The sequence below is a fragment of the Heptranchias perlo genome, unplaced genomic scaffold, assembly GCF_035084215.1.
Source record: "Heptranchias perlo isolate sHepPer1 unplaced genomic scaffold, sHepPer1.hap1 HAP1_SCAFFOLD_163, whole genome shotgun sequence".
Lineage (NCBI taxonomy): Eukaryota > Metazoa > Chordata > Chondrichthyes > Hexanchiformes > Hexanchidae > Heptranchias > Heptranchias perlo.
This window is the reverse complement of record NW_027138892.1, coordinates 449,802-469,622: the sequence shown is the minus strand read 5'-3', so window position 1 is coordinate 469,622 and position 19,821 is coordinate 449,802. Positions and strand designations below refer to the sequence as shown.

The 19,821-nt window shown below is 48.7% G+C and overlaps 1 protein-coding gene across 2 annotated transcripts in view; it reads right to left on the bottom strand.

The window, feature by feature from the left end:
• LOC137309379 (ferritin heavy chain, oocyte isoform-like) overlaps window positions 1-18,086 on the bottom strand; it is a 176,879-nt gene extending 158,793 nt beyond the window's left edge. The window contains exons 1-3 of one of the 2 annotated variants that reach the window (XM_067977630.1): window positions 17,977-18,086; window positions 17,687-17,878; window positions 11,804-11,893 (exon numbers count right to left, since the gene is read on the bottom strand). In XM_067977630.1, coding sequence (XP_067833731.1) covers window positions 11,804-11,824 — 21 coding nt within the window. In that variant the 5' untranslated portion in view covers window positions 11,825-11,893; window positions 17,687-17,878; window positions 17,977-18,086. The remainder of the gene's footprint in view (window positions 1-11,803; window positions 11,894-17,686; window positions 17,879-17,976) is intronic. The other variant, XM_067977629.1, reaches the window with a different exon arrangement.
• Window positions 18,087-19,821: the final 1,735 nt, after the last annotated feature.

Genomic DNA, 19,821 nt, shown 5'->3' with positions numbered 1-19,821 from the left:
GAGTCAGGGTGCATAGAACTGTACCCCAGTGAGAGTCAGGGTGCATAGAACTGTACCCCAGTGAGAGTCAGGGTGCATGGAACTGTACCCCAGTGAGAGTCAGGGTGCACGGAACTGTACCCCAGTGAGAGTCAGGGTGCACGGAACTGTACCCCAGTGAGAGTCAGGGTGCACGGAACTGTACCCCAGTGAGAGTCAGGGTGCACGGAACTGTACCCCAGTGAGAGTCAGGGTGCACGGAACTGCACCCCAGTGAGAGTCAGGGTGCACGGAACTGTACCCCAGTGAGAGTCAGAGTGCACGGAACTGTACCCCAGTGACTGTCAGGGTCCATGGAACTGTACCCCAGTGACTGTCAGGGTCCATGGAACTGTACCCCAGTGACTGTCAGGGTCCATGGAACTGTACCCCAGTGACTGTCAGGGTCCATGGAACTGTACCCCAGTGACTGTCAGGGTCCATGGAACTGTACCCCAGTGACTGTCAGGGTCCATGGAACTGTACCCCAGTGACTGTCAGGGTCCATGGAACTGTACCCCAGTGACTGTCAGGGTCCATGGAACTGTACCCCAGTGACTGTCAGGGTCCATGGAACTGTACCCCAGTGACTGTCAGGGTCCATGGAACTGGACCCCAGTGACTGTCAGGGTCCATGGAACTGGACCCCAGTGACTGTCAGGGTCCATGGAACTGGACCCCAGTGACTGTCAGGGTCCATGGAACTGGACCCCAGTGACTGTCAGGGTCCATGGAACTGGACCCCAGTGACTGTCAGGGTCCATGGAACTGGACCCCAGTGACTGTCAGGGTCCATGGAACTGGACCCCAGTGACTGTCAGGGTCCATGGAACTGGACCCCAGTGACTGTCAGGGTCCATGGAACTGGACCCCAGTGACTGTCAGGGTCCATGGAACTGGACCCCAGTGACTGTCAGGGTCCATGGAACTGTACCCCAGTGACTGTCAGGGTCCATGGAACTGGACCCCAGTGACTGTCAGGGTCCATGGAACTGTACCCCAGTGACTGTCAGGGTCCATGGAACTGTACCCTAGTGACTGTCAGGGTCCATGGAACTGTACCCCAGTGACTGTCAGGGTCCATGGAACTGTACCCCAGTGACTGTCAGGGTCCATGGAACTGTACCCCAGTGACTGTCAGGGTCCATGGAACTGTACCCCAGTGACTGTCAGGGTCCATGGAACTGTACCCCAGTGACTGTCAGGGTCCATGGAACTGTACCCCAGTGACTGTCAGGGTCCATGGAACTGTACCCCAGTGACTGTCAGGGTCCATGGAACTGCACCCCAGTGACTGTCAGGGTCCATGGAACTGTACCCCAGTGACTATCAGGGTCCATGGAACTGCACCCCAGTGACTGTCAGGGTCCATGGAACTGTACCCCAGTGACTGTCAGGGTCCATGGAACTGTACCCCAGTGACTGTCAGGGTCCATGGAACTGTACCCCAGTGACTGTCAGGGTCCATGGAACTGTACCCCAGTGACTGTCAGGGTCCATGGAACTGTACCCCAGTGACTGTAGGCGCCCATAGAACTGAATCAAGTGAGAGTAAGGGCCCATTGAACTGCACGCTCACCCTCAGGAGTGGATCATTCATTCCCGCGATTCTGTTCTGCCATTCATTTCGATCATGGCTAATCTGTATCTTAACTCTTTTTACCCATCTTGTATATAATGGGCAGCATTTTAGCACCCGCTATCAGGTGCGTTCCTGGCGGGGGGCTCTGAAAATCGGGAAATCGCGGAGTGGGACCGGAGCCCGCCTCGATCGCACGCACTTCCGGGTTCCCCACTGACGCGCCGGCATGCGCGCGCAGCCCCCGCTGGTGGGAATCCCGCAGGCAATTATAGCCAAGGGGATGCCACTTGAATGTATTTATTTTGCTTGTTCAGGTCATTAACTGACCTGATTAAGGGATTATGTGAGAAGGGGTGGGATTTTAAAGGAAACTGGGACTGTTTCCCACACTGGGGGAAACACTCCCAGTTCAAATGGACCTGTTGCAGCTGTCAGCCTGTGGTAGCTGCAAAGGTCCATTTGACAGGTTGCGGGGGGAGAGAGACCCTCACCCATTGCAGGAGGCCACTCAGTCACTTGGGACAAAGTTTGGCCTCCACCACCCTCCTCCTGACAACCAAAGTCACCAACTTGCACACTTACCCCGGGGTCCAGAGATATGTACCTACCTTGCGGACCCCCTCAGATGTACATCTTCCGCGGAGATGGGGGCCGCCGTAGCTGCAGTCATGACCTCCTCGGAGGGCGAACAGCATCACCAGCCTCGCCATCCACCTCTGACACGTGGAGCTCCACAACAGTGCGCTGTGACACATCCACCTGTACAGCAGGAGGGAGGGCAACCGCAGAGAGAGATGCGTCGCAGAGGGCACTACCCTCGCCACAGGGTCCACAGACCGAGGCTCAGCTTCCTGGACCTCACTGAGCAGCAGTGCACACGGAGGCTCAGAGTCACTCGACATGTAGTCGTGGACATCTGCAGCCTCCTTCATGCCAAGCTGCTCCCGGCTGGCCCGAGCACCATCTTCTTACCTGTCGCTGTCAAAGTCACCACTGCCCTCAACAACTTCTCCTCCGCATCCTTCCAAGGTACAACCAGGGACATCGCCGACGTCTCTCAGCCGACTGCACAAAAGAGCCCTGCAAATACACCTACACCCACTCTGCAGTGACACAATGGGTGGCATCAGTTGTGGGTCTTCATAGTGATCCTCAGGAAAGGGCATTATTGCACAAACCAGACAAGATTCGCGAAGACATGGCAGCAGTGGTGCCAATATAATATGTGATGTGAGTTGCTCAGAAATTAAATATAAGTAACAACCGTGACAAACCCTCAAACACCCTTGTGCATCCCCTTCATGCTCACGACACATTTGCCTTACGCTGCCTACTGCACATCTGTGATGCATGCCCTGTGGCTGCAGCACAGGTAGTGGCAGGTTGAGTGAGGCTGACCGTGAAAGAGATGCACGAGAGGATGAGTATGAGATAGAGCCATGATATTGTATGAGGATTGGGTTGAGTGGTAGTGGCGGGATGAGTACTGGCGAGGTGAGTAGGTGCAGGTAAGATGAGGATGAGGTTTGAGTGGGTGTGAGGGGTGATGTGACAGAGTAGTGTTGGCTGTGCAGGAGGTGTGGGCGGTGATGTGGCAGATGGAGTGTGGGGGAATGAATAAGTGTACTCACTTTGGCTGACCTACTGACGTCATTTTAGCGCCTCCTGCACTTGTATGCAGGTGGGCGATATGTTGGTGGTGCTGGTGACCTCCTCTGCCACCTCGAGCCAGGCCTGCCTGGTGGCAGAGGCAGGCCGCTTCCTCCCGCCCGCCGGGGGTTTGGGGGGGGGGGGGGGGGGAGGGGAAGATCTCTGTCCTCCCCCTCCACCACACCCCATGTATTGATACCTGGAGCGAGGCATCATGAAACTGGGAGCAGCCTTCCCCCTGGGCTGCTCCATGCTGTAATTTTTTCTATTTGTTGCAGCATCTGTCAGTGGAGGACTGCCCCTTTAAATAGAGCTCCTCCAGCTGACGGATCTGACTGCACGCGCAGTCCGCCCGACGCGCAGATCAGCAGTGGGGAACCCGGAAGACCAGGTAAGTGGATCCAATTATGCTACGATCGCGCGGGGAGCTGACTGATTTCACCGGGTGCGTTACCCACGTGCCCCCCCGCCGAGAACCCGCAGCCCTGGTAACACCGGGCCCAATGTATTTGGATTAGATGTCAATTATCTTCAATCTGTTTTTTTCTGGTTATCAACCCTCCTGTCAGTGGAAACAATTTCTCCTTATTTACTCAAAGGTCAGTTTATTTTTTAAACTTACCTCAGTGTGTCTTGCAGGCTTCTCGACAGGTTCCCCCTGTGGGGTAGCCTCCCTGCTCAGAAGTGGGTTAAATTTCAGGGGTTATGATGTGACCGAGGAGTCCGGCGGGAGACTCATTAAAAGCCAAGATGAGTGGCGTTAAAGCGGCTGATTGACGGGAATGGAGCAGGAAATGGAGCTGCTCCATTTTAACTGCTCCTGCGATCAGGGAGAGTTAAAATCACCCTGTTTCACATTGCATGATAGTCCACATGTGTCACTGGAGGGAAAGCTACAACTGCAAGTTATTCTTGCAGGTGTTATGAATGAGTTCGGGTCTATTAGTAACTATTCACCACATTACTAGTCAATGAAACAATTCATTACTTTGCTTTTAAGTCATACTCCATCTAAAACAAGAGTACGTTTTAATATCTGCGTCTGTCTCTCCCATGTCTGTCTCTTTCGCTCTCTCTCTCTCCCCGTCTGTCTCTCCCGTGTCTCCGTCTGTGTTCCTGTCACTCACACATATATTGTGGGGAAAGGCCTGTCGCAATTAAGCCTCAGGCCCTCTCCATCCAAAATAGTGCCACAGTATTTGCCACCTTTTCTGAGGGTGCCTCTGTGTATAAATGTGCCAAGGATCACATGCCAGGCACTGTACTTACGTGGCACATCATCCGTTCTCATTATAATGGACACATTTCAGCTTTAATGTGTAAGGTACAGGGAGAAATATGTGTTGCTGAATCACCCCTCTGCACCAACAATGTTTCAGTGAGTGATGGGGAGATGGGCTGAGATTTATAAATAGACTTGCAGGACATTCTCTCCCTCTCTCTGGTGTATAATAGAAATGAGTCACAGTGACAGGAGCAGAAAACTGCTTGGATAGAGGATCTGACACAACACATTAAAGCTGGCGATGACTGGTGTGACAGGATTGTAAATTTAAAGGGACATCACCATTTGGCTGGAGAGTTTTTAAGGGAAACGCGACTCCTCGAAGAGTTCACTTCAACCCGCCTGATACGTTGGCTGCGGTGGACAATTTTCTCCGTGTGGACAATATATTTGCTGAATTGTAAACTTTTTCACAGTGATTAACACTGAGCCTCGGTCATTTCTATATCTGAGGCCGTTTCTCCCCTTCTCTGGGTCTTAGACCTCCACCATTGCTGGTCTGAATCCAGCCACGAGAAGAGGGTGTAAGAGCAACCTGGGCAATTCTCCCTTGATCTCCCCCCACCACCTGTGGAGAGTCCCTGCCTCCCTGGCCCAGCCTTTGCTTGGTATTTTCCCCAGTGATAAGGTCGGGTTTAGAAACATTGTAGGTGGGTGAAAACCCCTATCTTACTGCTTTTAAATTCAATTATAATTTTTATCCCTCAACCAACATCACTAAAACAGATGATCTGGTCATTATCACATTGCTGTTTGTGGGACCTTATTGTGTGCAATGTACTGCCGTGTTTCCTACAGTAAAGCAGCAACTACACTTCAAAAGTACTTAATTGGTAGAGGAACCACCGAGGGAACAGGTTATTTTAGATCTCGTATTGTGTAATGAGACAGGGTTACTTAGTAAACTTATAGTAATGGATTCTCTGGGGGAGAGTGAACATAATATGATAGAATTTCATATTCAGTTTGAGCGTGATGTGGTTAAATCCGAAACTAGGGTCTTAAATATAAATAAAGCCAATTCTGTAGGTTTGACGGGCGAGTTGGCTGAGGTAGATTGGGAAATTGGATTAAAAGATATAACGGTAGACAAACAATGGCAAATATTTAAAGAAATAATTCATAATTCTCAACTAATATACATTCCCTTGAGGAATAAAACTCCACGGGAAAAGTGTGGCTAATTAGAGAATTTAAGGATAACATTAGATTAAAAGAAGAGGCTTACAATGTAGTCAAAAAGCGTAGTTAGCCTGAGGATTGGGAGGGATTTAGAAATCAGCAAAGGATGACCAAAAATTCATAAAGAGGGAGAAAATTTAATCTGACAGAAAACCAACAAGAAATATAAAAAAACAGATTGTAAGAGCTCCCACAAGTATGTGAAAAGGAAGAGATGAGTGAAAATAATCGTGGGTCCCTTAGAGGCAGAGACAGAAGAAATTATAATGGGGAGTAAGGAAATGGCAGAGATGTTAAACAAATATTTGATATCTGTCTTCAAAGTGGAAGACACAAAAAACATACCGGAAACAGTGGGGAACCAAGGGTTGAATGCGAGTGAGGAACTTAAAGTAATTAATATTAGTAAAGAAAAAATACTGGAGAAATTAATGGGACTAAAAGCCGAGAAACCCCCTGGACCTGATGGCCGACATCCTCGGGTTTTAAAAGAGGTGACTGCAGAGATAGTGGATGCATTGGTTGTGATCTTACAGAATTCCCCAGATTCCAGAATGGTCCTCGTGGATTGCAAGGCAGCAAATGTAACCCCGCCATTTAAGAAAGGAGTGAGAGAGAAAAGAGGGAACTATAGGCTAGTTAACTTGACATCAATAGTAGGGAAAATGCTAGAATGTATTATTAAGGACGTAGTAAAAGGGCACCTAGAAAATCATAATATGATTAGGCAGAGTCATACTTTTTAATCTTCGAATCGTAGAATCAAAGAAAGATTACAGCACGGAAGGAGGCCATTCGGCCCATCCAGTCCACGCCGGCTCCATCCAAGAGCAATCCAACTCGTCCCATTCCCCCGTCCTATCCCCATAGCCCTGAAAATTTTTTACTTTCAAGTACTTATCCAGTCTCCTTTTAAAGGCCATGATTGAATCTGCCTCCACCACCCCCTCAGGCAGCACATTCCAGATCATAACCACTCGCTGTGTAAAAAAGTTTTACATCATATCACCTTCGGTTCTTTTGCCAATCACCTCAAGTCTATGCCCTCTGGTTCTTGACCCTTCCGCCAATGGGAACAGTTTCTCTCTATCTCCTCTGTCTGGGCACTTCATGATTTTGAACACCTCTATCAAATATCCTCTCAACCTTTTCTGTTCCAAAGAGAACAACCCGAGCCTCTCCAGTCCATCCATGTCAGAAAAGTCCATTATCCCTGGAATCATTCCAGTAAATCTCTTCTGTACCCTCTCTATGGCCTTCACATCTTCCCAGAACGGCACACAATATTCCAGTTGTGGCCAAACCAGTGTTTTATAAAGGTTTATTATGATTTCCTTACTTTTGTACTCTATGGGCTCGATTTTACCGTCGGGTTTCCTGTGGGTTTCCACCGGGGGGGCTCCGAAAATCCCGATATCCAGTCACGTGACGGGAACCCGCCACGATCCCGCCCACTTCCGGGTTCCCCGATGACGTGCGGGGGTGCGTGCGTGGGAATCCCGCAGGCAATTAAAGCCAGCGGGATGCCACTTGAGGTTATTTATTTCGCTTGTTCAGGTCATTAACTGACCTGATTGAGGGACTGTGTGTGATTTTGGGGAACATGGGACTGTTTCACACACTGGGGGAAACAGTCCTAGTTGAACTGGACGTGTTGCAGCTGTCAGCCTGTGGCAGCTGCAAAGGTCCATTTGACAGGTCGGGGGGGGGGGGGGGGGGGGGGGGGGGGGAGACCCTCACCCATTGCAGGAGGCCGCTCTGTCATTTGGGACAAAGTGTGGCCTCCACCACCCCCCTCCGGACGGTCAAAGTCACCAACCTGCACACTCACCCCGGGGTCCGGAGACATGTGCCGACCTTGCGGACCCCCTCAGATGTACATATTGCGGATGGGGGCCACTGTAGCTGCAGTCATGACCCCCTCGGAGGGCGAACAGCATCACCAGCCTCACCATCCACGCCGTCCACCTCTGACACGTGGAGCTCCACAACAGAGTGCTGTGACATATCCACCTGTACAGCAGGAGGGAGGGCTACCGCAGAGAGAGACGCGTCGCAGAGGGCACTACCCTCGCCACAGTGTCCACAGACCGAGGCGCAGCTCCCCGGACCTCTCCGAGGAGCAGTGCACACGGAGGCGCAGATTCACTCGACATGTAGTCGTGGAGATCTGCAGGCTCTTTCATGCCGAGCTGCTCCTGGCTGGCCCCAGCACCATCTGCTTACCTGTCGCTGCCAAAGTCACCACTGCCCTCCACAACTTCTCCTCCGCATCCTTCCAGGGTGCAGCCGGGTACACCGCCGATGTCTCTCAGTCGTCTGCGCGGAAGAGCCCTGCAAATACACCTGCACCTACTCTGCAGTAACACAATGGGTGGCATCAGTGGTGGGTCCTCATAGTGATACCCAGGAGCGGGCATTATTGGACACAACAGACAGGATTCGCGGAGACATGGCAGTGGTGGTGCCAATATAATGTGTGATGTTTGTTGCTCTGAAATTCAATATAGGTAACACCCATGGCAAACCCTCAGACACCCTTGTGCATCCCCTTCATGCTCACGACACGTTTGCCGTACGCTGCCGACTGCACATATGCGATGCATGCCCTGTGGCTGCAGCACAGATGGTGGCAGGTTGAGTGAGGCTGGCCGTGAGAGAGATGCACGAGAGGGTGAGTATGGGATAGAGCCATGAGATTGTATGAGGATTGGGTTGCGTGTTAGTGGCGGGTGAGTACTGGCGAGGTGAGTAGGTGCAGGTAAGATGAGGATGGGGTTTGAGTGGGTATGAGGGGTGATGTGACAGAGTAGTGTTGGCGGTGCCGAAGGAGATGTGGGGTGGGGGCAGTGTTGTGGCAGACGGAGTGTAGGGGAAAGACTATGTGCTCTCACTGTGGCTGACCTACTGAGGTCATTGGAGCGCCTCCTGCACTGTATGCAGGTGGGCGATATGTTGATGGTGCAGGTGACCCCCTCTGCCACCTCGAGCCAGGCCTTCTTGGTGGCAGAGGCAGGCCGCTTCCTCCCGCCCGCCGGGTGGAAGATCTCTGTCCTCCCCCTCCTCCTCACCCCATCTGATGATACCTGGGGTGAGGCATCATTAAACTGGGAGCAGCCTTCCCCCTGGGCTGCTCCATGCTCTAATTTGTTCCATTGGTTGCAGCATCTGTCAGTGGAGGACTGCCCCTTTAACTAGAGAGCCTCCAGCTGACAGATCGTACTGCGCATGCGCAGCCCGCCCGACGCGCAGACCAGCAGCGCGGAGTCCGGAGGAGCAGGTAAGTGATTCCAATTAGTGCATTGCCTGCTACGATCGCGCGGGCAGCCCACTAATTTCACCGGGCGCGGAGGCCACGCACCCGAAACCCAACCCGCCGGAAACCCGCAGGCCTGCTAAAATCAGGCCCTATGCCTCTATTTATAAAGCCCAGGATCCCGACCACTTTTTTAACCGCTTTCTCAACCTGCCCTGCCACCTTCAACGATTTGTGCACATATACCCCCAGATCTCACTGTTCCAGCACCCCTTTTAGAATTGTGCCCTCTAGTTTATATTGCCTCTCCACTTTCTTGCTACTGAAATATATCACTTCACATTTATCTGGTTTAAATTTCATCTGCCACGTGTCCGTCCATGCCATCAGCCTGTCTATATCCTCTTGAAGTCTATCACTATCCTCCTCACTGCACACTACCCTTCCAAGTCTCGTGTCATCTGCAAATTTGAAATTGTGCCCTGTACACCCAAGTCCAAGTCCTTAATATATATCAAGAAAAGCAGTGGTCCCAGCACTGACCCCTGGGGAACACCACTGTGCATCTCCCTCCAGTCCGAAAAACAACCGATCACCACTACTCTCTGTTTCCTGTCATTTCGCCAATTCTGTATCCATGTTGTTATTGCCCCCTTTATTCCATGGGCCGCAACCTCGATGACAAGCCTACCACGTGGCACTTTATTAAACGCCTTTGGAACGTCCATATACACAAAGTCAACCGCATTGCCCTCATCGACACTCTCTGTTACCTCATCAAAAAACTCCATCAGGTTAGTTAAACACGATTTGCCTGTAACAAATCCATGCTGGCTTTCCCTAATCAATCCACATTCGTCCAAGTGACTGTTAATTCTGTCCAGTATTATCATTTCCAGAAGTTTCCCCACCACCGAGGTTAAACTGACTGGCCTATTGTTGCTGGGTTTATCCTTACACCCTTTTTTGAACAAGGGTGTAACATTTGCAAATCTCCAATCCTCTGGCACCACTCCCATGTCCAAGGATGTCTGGAAGATTATGGCCAGTACCTCTGCAATTTCCCCCCTTACTTCCTTCAGCATCCTCGGGTGTATCCCATCCAGACCAGGTGACTTATCTACTTTAAGTACAGCCAGCCTTTCTAGTACCTCTTCTTTATCAATTTTTAGCCATCAGTATCTTAACGATATCTTCCTTTACCGAGACTCTGGCAGCATCTTCTTCCTTGGTAAAGACAGATGCAAAGTATTCATTTAATACCTCAGCCATGCCCACTGCCTCCATGAGTAGATCTCCTTTATGGTCCATAATCAGCCCCACCCCTCCTCTTACTACCTGTTTACTGTTAACATGTCTGTAGGAGACTTTTGGATTCCCTTTTATATTGGTCGCTAGTCAATTCTCATATTCTCTTTGCTCCTCTTATTTCCTTTTTCACTTCCCCTCTGAACTTTCTATATTCTGCCTGGTTCTCGCTTGTGTTATCGACCTGACACCTGTCATACGCCGCTTTTTTCCGCTTCATCTTACTCTCTATCTCCTTTGTCATCCAGGGAGCTCTGGCTTTAGTTGCCCTTCCTTTCTCCCTCGTTGGAATGTACCTTGTCTGGACCTGAATCATCTCTTTAAAGGCTGCCCACTGTTCAATTACAGTTTTGCCTGCCAATCTATGATTCCAATTTACCCGGGCCAGATCTGTTCTCATCCCACTGTAATAGGCCCTCCTCCAGTAAGGGATGGACTGCAGACAGAGTGATCTAGAGACAGGGCAAAACGTGGGGATTCTGGAGCACCCAAGGATCTATCCTTGGCCCCCTATGTCTCATCTACATGCTGCCCCTTGGCGACATCGTCCGAAAACACAATGTCAGGTTCCACATGTACGCTGACGATGCCCAGGTCTACCTCACCACGACCTCCCTCGAACCCTCCACTGTCTCTGATTTTTCATATTGCTTGTCCAACATTCAGTACTGGATGAGCAGCAATTTCCTCCAACTAAATATTGCAAAGATCGAAGCCATTGTCTTCGGGCCCCACCACAAACACCGTTCCCGAGCCACCGACTCCATCCCTCTCCCCGGTCACTGTCTGAGGCTGAACCAGACCGTTCATAACCTTGGCGTCCTATTTGACCCTGGGATGAGTTTCCGACCACATATCTGCTCTGTCACGAAGTCCATCTACTTCCTCCTCCATAACATCACCCGTCTCCGTCCCTGCCTCAGCTCATCTGCTGCTGAAACCCGCATCCATGCCTTTGTTATCTCTAGACTTGACTATTCCAATACTCTCCTGGCCGGCCTCCCGTCTTCCATCCTCCATAAACTTCAGCTCGTCCAAAACTCCCGTATTTTATCTCGCACCAAGTCCCGTTCACCCAAGACTCCTGTGCTCGCTGACCTACATTCATTCCCGGTCCAGCAACACCTCGATTTTAAAATTCTCATCCTTCATTTCAAAACTCTCCATGACCCTCGCCCCTGCCTATCTCTGTAACCTCCTCCAGCCCTACAACCCTCCGAGAACTCTGCGCTCTCCAATTCTGGCCTCTTGTGCATCCCCGATTTTAATCGTTCCACCATTGGCGGCTGTGCCTTCGGCTGCCTCGATCCTAAGCTCTGGAATTCCTTCCCTAAACTTCTTCATCTCTCCACCTCTCTTCCTTTAAGACGCTCCTTAAGCCTAACTCTTTGGCCAAACTTTTGGTCACCCGTCCTAATATCTCTTTATGTGGCTCGGTGAAAAATTCTGTTTGATAATCACTCCTGTGAAGCACCTTAGGATGTTTTACTGCATTAAAGGCGATATTGGCCAAGGTGCTTACCCAGAGGAAGGGAGGAACCATCACAGGCCGAGTCTCACTGGGCAGCTGTCCGACAACTCCAAGCGGCTGATTAGATTTGAGAATCTGTCACTGGAATACAATAGGACTATTTTTGAGCAAACGGTTATATTTAATTTGAATATATTTGTCATTAATGGCATTTGATTGATTTACTTTAACATTAAATTGTTCTTTTCTTTCCACTCTTTATGTGGATTCATTCACAATATCAGCTGCCAACTCCAGTTTGTGAGGGATATCAAGGACAACACTAAAGGTTTTTACAAGTATATTAAGAAAAAGAAGGTGACTCAGAGTAATGTGGCCCCTTAAAGACAGACGCAGGGGATTATAGTAATTGAAAGGGAGAGAGGGTGAAGAATTCGAAAAATTTGTGCAGGAGAACTTTCTTAATTAGTATATTTCTGGCCCAACAAGGGAGGAAGCAACGCTGGATCTCGTTTTAGGGAATGATGTAAGGCAAGTGGAGTGTATTTCAGTGGGGGAACATCTGGGTAATAGTGATCATAATATAATTTGGTTTGAAGCAGTTACGGAAAGGGACAAAGAAAAATCAAAGGTGAAAATATTCAACTGAAAGGGAGCCAATTTCAGTGATTTGAGAAGGGATCGAGCACAAGTGGACTGGAAACAAAGACTGGACAAAAAAAAACAGTAAATGAGCAATGGCAGGTCTTCAAGGTGGAGGTAGTTCGGGTATAAACCAAGGATTTTCCCATAAGGAGGAAAGATACGGCATCCAAAGCTCGAGCTCCCTGAATGACAAAGGAAATAGAGCTTAAAATAAAACAGAAACAGGTTTATGACCACTGTCAGGTACAGAATACAGTACATAACCAGGAGAGTGTGCAGGGAGAAATTGAAAAGGATATAGGAAGGGCAAAGAGAGAATATGAGAAAAGATTAGCGGGTGACATAAATGGGAACCCAAAAATCTTTTATAAAAATATAAAAAGTAAAAGGATAAAAGGAATGGTGGGGCCGATGAGGGACAAAATAGGAAATCTGCTTGTGGAGGCAGAGGGCATGACTGAGGTACTGAATGAGGACTTTGCATTTGTCTTCACAAAAGAAGAGGATGAAGTTAATGTCGCAGTAGAGGAGGAGGGAGTAGAGATATTGGATAGGATCAAAATAGATAGAAAGGAGGTGCGAAATAGGTTGGCATCACTCAAAGTGAACAAGTCCCCCGGTCCAGGTGGGATGCATCCCAGGCTGCTGAGGGAAGCAAGGGTGGAGATAGCAGAAGCTCTGACCACAATCTATCAATCCTCCTTGGATGTGGAAGTGGTGCCAGAGGACTGGAGGATTGCAAATATTACACCCCTGTTCAAAAAAGGGGAGAGGGATAAAACTGGTAACTACGGGCCAGTCAGTCTAATATCAGTGGTGGGAAAACTACTAGAGACCATTGTCAAGGACAAAATTAATTCTCACTTGGAGAGGCATGGGTTAACAAGGAACAGCCAGCACGGATTTCTTAAAGACAAATCATGTCTGACTAACCTGATTGAATTCTTTGATGAAGTAACAGAGAGTGTTGATGAAGGTAGTGCAGTAGCTGTTGTATATATGGACTTTCAGAAGGCATTTGACAAAGTACCACATAACAGACTTATTTGGAAAACAGAAGCACATGGGATGAAAGGGACGGTGGTAACTTGGGTACATAATTGGCAAAGGGATGGGAGGCAGAGAGTTGTGGTGAATGGATGTTTTTCTGACTGGACAGAAGTACGCAGTGGGGTCCCCCAGGGGTCAGTATTAGGACCATTATTTTTCTTGTTATATCAAAATGACCTGGATTTGGGTTTCGGGACCACAATTTCAAAGTTTGCGACCGATACAGGACTTAGCAACGTAGTAAATAGTGAGGAGGATAGTAGCAGATTTCAGGAGGACATGGACAGACTGGTAAAATGGGCAGACTTAGGGCAGATGCAATTTAAGACGGAGAAGTGTGAAGTGATGCACTTTGGGAGGAACAACACGGAGAGGCAGTATAATCTAAATGGGACTATTTTGAGGGGAGTGCAAGAGCAGAGGGACCTGGGGTACAGAGTCACAAATATTTGAAGGTGGCAGGGCAAGTTGATAAGGTGGTTAAGAAAGGGTATGGGATACCTGGCTTTGTAAATAGGGACATTGAATATAAAAACAAGGAAGTCATGCTGAACCTTTACAAATCACTGGTTAGGCCTCAGCTGGAGTATTGTGGACAACTCTGGGCACCGCACTTTAGGAAGGATGTCAAGGTCATGGAGAGGGTACAAAGGAGGTTTAACAGGATGGTACAAGGGATGAGGGACATCAGTTATGTGGAGAGGTTGGAGAAGCTGGGATTGTTCTCCTTGGAGCAGGGGTTAAGGGGAGATTTAATGGAGGTGTTAAAATCAAGAGGAGTTTTGATAGCGAGTAGGGAGAAACTGTTTCCTCAGGCAAGTGGGTCGGTAACCAGAGGTCATAGATTTAAAATAATTGGCAAAAGAACGAGAGGGGAAATGAGGAGAAGTTTTTTTTCATACAGAGAGTTGTTAAGATCTGAAACGCACTCCCTGAAAGGGTGGTGGAATCAGATTCCATGGGAATTTTGAAGGGCAATTAGACATGTACTTGAAGAGGACTAATATGCAGGGTTATGGGAAAAGAGCTGGAGTATGGGACTAAATTGGACAGCTCTTTCAAAGAGCTGACACAGGGATGATGGGTCGAATGGCCTCCTTCTGTGCTGTAAGTTTCTATGAAAAGTGAGTAAAACACTGTGAGGGAGTCTCGGAGAGCCCGCGTGGGAGAGAGGGAGGGAGTCTCGGAGAGCCCGCGTGGGAGAGAGGGAGGGAGTCTCGGAGAGCCCGCGTGGGAGAGAGGGAGGGAGTCTCGGAGAGCCCGCGTGGGAGAGAGGGAGGGAGTCTCGGAGAGCCCGCGTGGGAGAGAGGGAGGGAGTCTCGGAGAGCCCGCGTGGGAGAGTTTGAGAGGTCGGGTGGGAGGGAGAGAGAGTTTGTAAGAAGGGGAAAGAGAATATGGGAGACAGGGTTTGCAAGAAGGGGAAAGAGAATATGGGAGACAGGGAAGAGAAACAGTCTGTGTGTAAGACAGAGAGGAAAGGGGAAGAGAGTCTGTTTGTGCATGAGAAGTAAGGGATAGAAATGAGAAGTTGGAGAGAAATAAGAGAGAAAGAGAGAGAATGGATAAAGGACAGAAAACTGGGAGTTGTGATTAACAGATGTTTCTTGCATTGGAAGGATTTAAACAGTGGTGATCCCCGGGGTCAGTGTTGACACCATTGCTTTTCTCAATATCTGTGGATAGAAATGATCTGGACCTGGGTGCAGGGGGCAGAATATCAAAATTTGCAGCTGCCACAAAGATAAGGAGTGAGATTAACCATGAAGAGGATTGTCAACAACTTCAGGAGGAGGCAGACAGGTGAGCAGATTGGGCAGGTAGATGTCAGATGGAATTTAATGGGGAGAGATGTGAGGTGAGGAGAATAAGGAGAGGAAATAGACACTTTACTGTAAAACTATAAAAGGAGTAGAGGAGCAGAGAGATTTAGGGATTCAGATACACAAATCTTTAAAAGTGGGAGGACAAGTTGATAAAGCTGTTTTGCAAAACCCCCCATGGGATCCTAGGATTAAAAAATAGGAGCATAGAGTATAAAAGGAAAGAGTTAATGCTACACCTGGACAAATCATGGGTCAGGCCACAGTCAGAATATTGTGTCCAGTTTTTGGTGCATTACTTTAGTAAGAATGTCACGGCCATGGAGAGGGGCAGAAGAGATTCACTAAGATGATCTCAAGGATGAGAGTCTTGACATAACTTTTCATGAGAGCAGAGAAGTTTAAATAAGATCAGAGAGTGGGGATCAAAATTATGAGGGGGTTTTGATAAAGTAAATGAGGGAAAACTATTTCCACTAGTACGGGTACGGGAGCACAGTGGTTATGTTACTGGACTAGTAATCCTAGAGGCTTGGATTAATATTCCGGAGTCATGAGATCAAATCCACGGCAGCTGGAGAATTAAATTCAATTAATTAAATAAAATCTGGAATTTAAAAAAAACTGGTATCAGTAATGGTGGCCATGAAACTACCGGATTGTCGTAAAGACCCATCTGGTTCACTAATGTCCTTTAGGGAAGGAAACCTGCCGTCCTTACCCGGTCTGGCCGAAATGTGACTCCAGACCGACAGCAATGCGGCCGATTCTTAATCGCCCTCTGAAATGGCCCAGCCAGCCACTCAATTGTTCTGGATAGTTGGCACACCACCACCTTCTCAAGGGCAACTGGGAAGGGTAATAAATGCTGGCCTTGCCAGCGACGCCCACATCCCAGTTCGTGAGTCGGTAACTGGAGGGCATCAAATTAAGAGAGGTTGGTTTTCTTTTTGATGCAGAGGGTTGTTAGGACAATGGAATGTCCGACCAGAAACAATGAGGGAAGCAGAATTTAAAGGGGAAGTGAATCAATATCTGAAGAAGAAAATCTTGAAAGATCTTGAAAGGCCTTCGATGAGGTACCGCATAGTAGACTCATGACCAAGGTCAGAGCTTGTGGAGTCAGGGGACAGGTCGCAGAATGGATAGCAAGCTGATAACAAAACAGAAAACAGAGAGCAGGGGTTAAAGAGAGTCACTCAGACTGGGAAAAGGTGGGAAGTGGTGTTCCACAGGGATCGGTGCTGGGAACACTGTTGTTCACCATTTGCATCAACGGTTTGGACTTGGGAATCGGAAGTACAATTTCAAAATTTGCGGACAACACCAAATTGAGGGATATCGTTAATACTGAAGAGGACTGCGATAAAATACAGGAAGACATTAATAAACTTGCAGAATGGGCGTGTAATTGGCAAATGAATTTCAATATAGATGAGTGTGAGGTGGTAGAAATTTAGTTGGAAGAATAAGGAGGCCACATACTTCCTGGATAATAAGAGTCCAAATGGGATAGAGGAGCAAAGTGGGGTCCAGGGGTACAGATACACAAATCATTAAATGTAGTGACTCAGGTTCATAAGGCCATAAAAAAGCAAACAAAGCACTGGGGTTCATTTCCAGAGGAATAGAACTTGTCTAGCACCTTGGTTAGACCACACCGAGTACTGTGCACAGTTCTGGTCTCCATGTTACAAAAAGGATGTAGAGCCACTGGAGAAGGTGCAAAAAAGATTGACAAGGATGATACCAGAACTGAGAGATTATAACTGTCAGGATAGATTGAACAAGCTGGGGCTCTTTTCTCTAGAAAAGAGAAGGCTGAGGGGTGACCTGATAGAGATCTTTAAAATTATGAGGGAGTTTGATAGGGTCGATATAGATGTGTTTCCACTTGTGGGGGAGTCCAAAACTATGGGCCATGAATGGAAGATAGTCACTAATAAATCCAGTAAGGAATTCAGGAGGAACTTATTTACCCAGAGAGTGGTTAGAATGTGGAACTTGCTAACACATGGAGTAATTGAGGCAAATAGCATAGATGCTTTTAAGGGGAAGCTAGATAAGTACATGAGAGAGAAAGGAACAGAAGGATATACGGATAGGGACAGATGAAGAGAGGTGTGAGGAGGCTCGTGTGGAGCATAAACACCAGCAAGGACCAGTTGAGCCGAATGGCCTGTTTCTGTGCTGTAAATTCTATGTAATTCTAAACGGTCCATAAATACGGAGAATAAAAGTGGGCCCAGCACTGACCCCTGGGGTAACCACTTCCAACCCTTCTCCAATCTCAGCAACTCCCATTAACCCGGACCCTCTGTTTCCAGTCCCCAGACAACTTTCTCCCCGCACTGTTCCATTTCCTTTTAAACAGCCCACCTGAACAGACTGGACATTACCCCGGGGATCCCCCAGTTACCTTCACACCGTTGCTCGCCATGTCCCTGATTTCACTTGACATCCTTCACAGTCTCATCGAATTGTCTTGGTGCCTCCCGGCCGTGTGAACATCCAAAGAGGTTTCCAGTCGGCCTCAAGTATTTTCCAACAGATTGATTCAAATCCAGTGCGGTTTTCCTCAAAACTCCTGGAAGTTCAGGCACGAATTCTCCTGTGGAAGAAAGTCACATCGTGTTACGGGACGGAAGAATTAACGACCCTTCTGAAGTACTCGGTGTCGGCCTTGGCTCATTTGTATCACTCTCTCACCTCTCCAATCATAAAGATTGAGGAATAAAGCTCCTCTCCAGAGACCTGAGCACAAAATCTCGGCTCACACTCCAGTGCAGTACTGAGGGAGTGCTGCACTGTCGGAGGGGCCGTCTTTTCCACGAGCCATTAAACCAGTCCGGCCCCTCAGGTGGATGTAAAAGTCCCGCGACACTATTCGAAGAAGAGCAGGGGAGTTCTCCCCGGTGTCCTGGCCAATATTTAATCCTCCACCAACACCTATAAACAGATTATCTGGTCATTTTTCACATTGCTGTTTGTGGGATCTTGCTCTGCACAAAATGGCTGCCCACATGGCAACAGTGACCTCATTTCAAAAGCCCCCCATTGGCTGCGAGGCTTTGGGTGGTCCTGAGGATGTGACAGGCGCTGGAGAAATGCAAGTTCCCCCTCCCCGGGGCCGCCCTCCGCTCTAATCCCATTGCCCGTCTCTCGGTCCTGTCCCCGGGCTCGGGGACTCTCGGCCGGTCCAGGGCCCTTTAAGAGGGACGTGCCACACTGCGCATGTGCGCCGTTTATTTAAATCAAACCGCGCGATTCAAAGGAAAAGTGACGTCAGTTTCCGTCACAATAAAAACCGCTCGTTCTCAACCGAAAAAACGGAAAGTTTGTCTCGCGACACAACAGGAAGCGCGCATGTGCGAACATTCTCCCAGAGTGCAGCGCGGCCTGTCTCACAGATGGGGCCTTTTCTCTGCCGCTCTGCATTGTGGGAGATTCGGCCGCCATGACGGGCCCGGGTCACCGAGTTCATCCAATCACAGGTGAAGCTTCCCGGATTGGTGGAACCGACAGAGTGCAGGTGGTCTGTGGAGCGAGAGAATCTCTGAGAAGAGGGGCAGCCAATTGGGGAAATCACAGGAGGTGGTGACCGGTCATAAACCCAATCGGTGAATGACGGATTGAACCAAGGAAAGGAATGAAGAAACTCGACTGGGACCTGTGGGAACAGGCGGACTAATAAATTTAACCCGTGTCCAGTTCAGGTCACCACATTACAGGAAAGATGGGATTGCACCAGAGAGGGTCCAGAGGAGATTTACAAGGATGGTCCAGGACTGGAGAATTTTAGCTATGAGGAAGGATTGGATCGGCTGGAGTTGTTTTCATTGAAACAGAGGAGGCTGAGGGGGGATTTAATTGAGGTGTATAAAATTATTGGGGGCCACGCGGACTGCGTCACTTCAAGGCGGCAACTCACCCCCACCTTCTCAAAGGCAAATGGGATGGGCAATAAATGCTGCCCTTGCCAGTAACACCCACATCCCATGAACAAATAAAAAAAGAATATGAAGGTCCGATATCCCTTAGCAGAGAGGCCAATAACCAGGGGGCATATATTTCAAATAATTGGAAGAATTCGAAGGGATCTGGGGATAATTTTTTTCACCCAGAGGGTGGTGTGGGTTTGAACCTGACTCGCTGAAAGGGTGGTAGAGGCAGAAACCAACATCGCTTTTTATAAGTACTTGGATGCGCACTTGAAGTCCCGTCACCTGCAAGGCTGCGGACCAAGACAAAGAGTGCGATTAGGCTGAATAGCTTTTTCAGCTGGCACAGACAATGGGCCGAATAGCCTCCTTCTGTGCTGTAAATTTCTATGATTCTATAACCCCTAGGTTCAAATGTAACATGGCAAAAGATACATGTCTACGGTTCAAAAAAATATCTTTATAGGGAGGGGACAATGTAGAGTTCTGCCCGAAAATGTTGTTCACACAGACTCCATGAATTATTTTAAATGGGAATAATAGTGGAGGCACCTTGGAACAGAGGAACATTAAATTGGATGAGGGGGCGAGAGGAAAGTCACCTGTTTCTGTC